The 5370-nt window shown below is 58.7% G+C and overlaps 3 protein-coding genes across 3 annotated transcripts in view; all 3 read left to right on the forward strand.

Moving 5' to 3' along the window:
- The window catches only part of SPRG_20421 (hypothetical protein), a gene marked incomplete at both ends in the record, with an annotated part of 1368 nt that extends 804 nt beyond the window's left edge, over positions 1–564 (forward strand). Inside the window, one exon of the mRNA XM_012347014.1 lies at positions 73–564. Within this exon, the coding sequence (XP_012202404.1) occupies positions 73–564 (492 nt within the window). The remainder of the gene's footprint in view (positions 1–72) is intronic.
- Positions 565–2882: 2318 nt separating this feature from the next.
- SPRG_07594 (STE/STE20 protein kinase) lies at positions 2883–3524 on the forward strand (the record flags this gene model as incomplete). The annotated part of the gene is made up of 2 exons (XM_012346881.1): positions 2883–3437; positions 3486–3524. 2 exons carry the CDS (start codon positions 2883–2885, stop codon positions 3522–3524), a joined length of 594 nt encoding a protein of 197 aa, XP_012202271.1.
- A 920-nt stretch (positions 3525–4444) lies between these two features.
- The window catches only part of SPRG_20422 (hypothetical protein), a gene marked incomplete at both ends in the record, with an annotated part of 1398 nt that continues 472 nt past the window's right edge, over positions 4445–5370 (forward strand). Inside the window, one exon of the mRNA XM_012347015.1 lies at positions 4445–5356. Coding sequence (XP_012202405.1) covers positions 4445–5356 — 912 coding nt within the window. The remainder of the gene's footprint in view (positions 5357–5370) is intronic.

The following is a 5370-nucleotide window of genomic DNA, read 5'->3' on the forward strand; positions in this document are numbered from 1 at the left end:
GTTCTGATTTCGCTCGTGGCGCTGCCCGGGTACTATGTCGCGTGCTTCTTCATCAACAAGATGGGCCACAAGCGCATCATGCTCCAGGGCTGCACGGTCATGACGGTCGTCTTCCTCATCCTCGGCATTTGGTGGGACGAGATCAAAAAGTCCAGCGCCGGCTTCATCGTGCTCTTTGGCTTGACGCTCTTCTTTGCCAACTTTGGCCCCAACATGTCGACGTTCGTGATGCCGACGGAGATGTACCCGACGGCCATCCGCAGCTCGTGCCACGGCTTCTCGGCGGCCATGGGCAAGGCCGGCGCGTCCATCGGCTCGTACGGCTTCTCGCTCTGGGTCGACAACCCGAGCTTTGGCTACGTCGGCACGTGGTTTACGTTTGCCGGCATCTCGGTGCTCACGATCGTCCTCACGGTCTTTTGCATGTTTGACAACAACGACGAGGCGAGCGTCATGGACAACGACTTCAAGGCCAAGCTCGCGATGGAAGACGACGACGTGCGCAAGTCGTTTGTGAGCCAGATGGACGAGCCGCTCGACCACTACGTCGAGAACAAGGCGTAGCGTGCAATATAATGTGAATAGAAGTAGAGTCCATGTGAAGCGAAATAGGGGTGGTGTGTTACTGTACGCGTACATTTTCATATCTAGTCGGTTTGGCATCCTAAATGATGTGTACCAGTAGTCAAGGATATATAATAAATGCAGTAGTGGTCCATCATCAAGATTTTCAACGAGCTAAGAAATACGGTCGCGGCGTGCTTGGTGCCCAGTCGCGTGCATGAACGGCCCGTCTAGAGTAGTGGTGAGGTACCACAAAGGTGCGGGCTCGACGAGCTCTCGGAAAAAGCCGTCGTAGGATGCTGGAAAGGGGCTGCTGGACGATCGCTAGACAGGCGGAGAAGAGAGTGATGGGCGCGAATGTATGTCGTCAGCCTCGAATCTTTCAAATCTTTTGCGAGCGGACGAGGCGGCGCGATGTTCAATTGGCTCTTTGGATCGGTCGACCCGACTGCCGTACAGCCCCGCGTTTCACGTTGTTTGTTGAAAGTGTTTTAGTTGCTCGTGAGTGCGGCTCGGGCCGGGGATACGAAAGAGGCGAGTGCGCTTCTGCGTGCTGGCGCCGACCTCCACGGCGCCAACAAGGTCGGCGGAAAGGCGATGGCCCACGACAACGGATGTCATTGTAGTTTGGTAACACGGCGCTGCACGAGGCCGCGTACTGGGGCCATGTGGATATGGTGGCGCTGCTCCTTGCGTCCGGCGCACGTGTCGACTGCGAGAACGAGGTACTCGACTCTTTGGATCCGCGCTCTAGCAAAGGAATCGATTCGCGTATCATCGATGTCCATAGATTGGCTGGACGCCGTTGCATGAAGCGGGACGGATGGGCCATACAGCAGTCGTGGTCTCTCTCCTCGCTGCGTCTGCGCGCATCGACCACACGGACAAGGTGCGGCCCGGCTTCTTAGTCTGGAGCACCAATAAGAAAGCAGGACGGCTGGACGCCGCTGCATCAAGCCGCTTGGTACGGACACGCAAGCACTATGTCGGCGCTTCTCGCCGAGTCGGGAGATGCCACCTGTGTGCGCGACCAGGTACTTTACGCCGGCAGATTTCTTGTTGGTGGCCGAAGTAGACCATGTTATAGAAAGGCAGAAGCGTCCTATGTCTCGCCCGCCTCCGGCACCACCCACGTGTGGTCGACATCATTGAGACGGCACTTACAAGAGAGGTGCGCAGCCAGTAGTACATCGCCATGCTAAGCGCGCCGTAGCTTGGTCAAGCGATCGAAAACGACGACGCGACACGCGTGCGCCAGCTCCTCGCCGCGGGTGCGTCGACCACAAGGGTTACCGAGGTACGCGTTAGCACTGACAGCAGCATCAAGAGTGTTTTGCGTAGTCGGGCCATTTGCCGGTTGTGCTGGCGCTTCGCCACTGGTCCTGCCTCGTTCAGCTCCTGAAACATCCCAGCATCGACGTCGACTACGTATCCGAGGTACTTTGTTTCTATCAACGAGGGGTCTCAGAGGCGGCGTGGCAGAAAGACGCGATGACAGCGTTGCTGCATGCCGCCTCCATCGGCTGCAATGCCAGTGTCGGCCTCTTGCTGCTCGCTTCTGCCAACGTGAATGCCGTCGACGCCGCGGTTTGGATTTCTTACAAAAAATACAAGATCTTAGTGGTCGGCGTAGACGGGCCGCACGGCCCTCAGCATGGCGGCGGCCAACGGCGATGTCGCTATGGTCGACTTGCTTCTCGCAGATGGAGCGAATGTCGACTATAAAGATGAGGTACGTTTATACACCCTAAACCTCCCCCCAAAGAGTGTGTCTAGAAGGGTCATTCACCTCTTATGGCGGCCAGCGAGGCGGGGCACGCGCCCGTCGTGCACCGGCTCCTCGCTGCCACCACGAATCTGGTACGTGGAGCACGCTCCTCTGTACTCGCATCAACACGCGTCGGTAGTGTCGGGACGCAGCGCTACAGGTGGCAATTGCCCATGGCCACCGCGACGTCGCCGCCATCCTCTTTTCACCGTTGCCCGTGCACTCAGTAGACACATCAACATGTCGCCTCGTTGTTTTCAGCTCATTGGCGCGACTAGGTCACAGAGGCAGGACCATTGATCGATCTTTCGTCCGCGACGCTGCTTGGGGATGGGAGCTACGGCGTCGTGTATCGAGCATCCTTTCAAGGTGCCGTCGTCGCCGTCAAGGTTCCCAAGGCCCACGGCCTCGCCTCGTTTCACTGCGAAGTGGCCGCCATGACCAAGTACTCGCCACTCTAAGCGACCTGGCGCTGCATTCAAGTAGGTGTCGGTCCCCGTATGTGCTGCCGTTGCTGGCGGTTGTCCATCCGGCATCGCCGACGCCGCAGATGGTGCTGCCCTACATGGACGGCGGCAGCCTGCGCGCGCATCTCAGGACGTCGGCGGTCCCGATCTCGCAGTGGCGCGTGGCGTGGGTCGTCGCCAACGCCCTTCTCGATCTTCGCACGACGCAGATACTGCACCGCGACGTCAAGTCGGACAACATCTTTCTGAGTGTGGACGGCCGCGTGCTCCTAGGCGACCTTGGCGTGGCGAGAGAGGTGCTGGATGCGAGCACCACCTTGACAAATGGCGTTGGCACGCCCTACTGGATCGCGCCCGAGGTGTTTACGGGCGGTCACTACGACGCAGCAGCCGACGTCTACTCGTTTGGAATCGTACTCACCGAGCTCAGTACGCGCAAGACGCCGTACTGGGACGCGCCGCGCAAAGGGTTCGCGCTCATCGATGGAGTTCGGGCGGGCGACCTGCGGCCAACGCTCGCACTCGACTGCGCCGACTGGTTCCGAGACCTCGCACACCGCTGCTTGCGCCACGATCCCACGCTACGCCCGTCGGCGGGCGATATTGTATCGGCGCTCGTGCAACACCGGAACGCCTCGGTACTTATCATCTACGATTGTACTAGCCCCTCTTAGCGTTTTGAGCAGATCACAACACCTATGGTTGCAGCCTCGGATGCCTGGTAGAATCAAGCCGTACGGAGGTTCGGGCAGCCATGTACAGGTACACAATCTGTCATAACGTTTTACAATCTGTGGGGCGGTTGTGAGCACACCAATCGATCCTTGGACGCACTTGACGGCGAGCGTGGCCTGGACGACCACCGTAGTACCGCTACTAGTAGTAGCAGGACGGACGCGTGCGATGGCTGGCGTGTAAAAGACTTGGACAGTGCGCCATCTTTGTGCTGAGGAAAGGGGCCTTCAGAGGAAAGGGTACTAGATTTGATCGCATTTGGTTTGAATGTCGACCACCTTGAGCCAGATCCAAGAGTCCTTGACGTTGTATGCGAGGGAATGTCGATACGCCTGTCACATCGGCTCCCACGCTCCAGAGTGGGTCGTCGTCGCCGCAGATTCGCTCCAAGGATTCCACTTTGCACTCGCTACAAATGATATGGACTTGGAGACAGATGGTCATATGGGAATCTCCAGTCATCGCCATCTGGCGCACCCAAAGGACGCGTCGCAATGCAGGTTAATCAGAAAAACGCGTTGAACCCACTCGAGCCCCGTGCCAAGTCCTGGGCGATGGCCACGGCAAGGCCCCAGACGGGGCGTTCAATAACCATCTACGATGCAATACCTGTGTGTTAGTGCGCAAGACTTTATAGTGGACAGACCACAAGCCTGTTGGACGTTGTTGCCAGGGTTCTACGGCGATGGACCCATCGAGTTTAACGCGTTGAAGACAAGGTGGCGGGTCACCTCGACGCCTGCGACGTTCAGCCGACCGCGATGCTGGCTGTATCGGCAGTCGAACGCGGCGGTAGTATCTACTGCGTCGTCATAGACGCGCAGAGTCTGCGCCTTTTCCTCGCGAAAATACCTTTCCTCACGAGGGCCCTTTTCCTCAAACAAACTCACTTTCCCCTCCACCCACGGCGATGATCAACAAGTTCTTCCTCCGCGGCCTCGGCTTCTTCAACGACGCGTACGACCTCTCGGTGGTCAATATTGTCAACATTATCCTCAAGCACCAATACAAGGACGAGTACACGGCCGATATGAAGTCGAATGTCTCGACCGCCGCGCTCATCGGCGCCGTCCTCGGCCAGCTCGCGTTCGGCTTCCTCGGCGACATGTATGGCCGCAAGAACTGCATGATTGCGACCTGCGCCATCTTGATCATCGGTGGCATCCTCACGGCCGCGGCGTACGGCGGCTCGGACCATGGCACGCTCTGGTTCCTCGTCATTGCGCGCGGTGTCCTCGGTTTCGGTATCGGCGGCGAGTACCCGCTGGCCGCGTCGTCGTCGTCGGAAGATGCCACGTCGCCCGCCGACCGCAACCGCCGCGTATCGCTGACGTTCTCGCTGCAAGGTGTCGGCTTCCTCGTCGCTGGTGTGCTTGGCTTGATCATGGTCAACGCGTTGGACGAGACGACGCAGAACCTCGAGATCATGTGGCGCGTGCTCTTTGGCTTTGGCGTCCTCCCGGCCTTGTTTCTTGTCTACTACCGCATCACGGCCGAAGAGACGCACGTGTACAAGACGATGCTCGCAGACGAGGTGCACATGAAGAAGATCCGCTGGTCGTTCATCTTCCGCCACTACTGGAAGAGCCTCCTCGGCACGGCCGGCACGTGGTTTCTCTTCGACATTGTGTTTTACGCCCAGAACCTCTTCACGGCCTCGATTCTGACGGTCGTCGGTGCTGAGAGCACCCTTCGCACCACTGCGCTCCAGAACGTTCTGATCTCGCTCGTGGCGCTGCCCGGGTACTACGTCGCGTGCTTCTTCATCAACAAGATGGGCCGCAAGCGCATCATGCTCCAGGGCTGCGCGGTCATGACGGTCGTCTTCCTCATCCT

This window comes from Saprolegnia parasitica, assembly GCF_000151545.1.
Source record: "Saprolegnia parasitica CBS 223.65 unplaced genomic scaffold supercont2.32, whole genome shotgun sequence".
In the NCBI taxonomy this organism is placed as follows: Eukaryota; Oomycota; class Saprolegniomycetes; order Saprolegniales; family Saprolegniaceae; genus Saprolegnia; species Saprolegnia parasitica.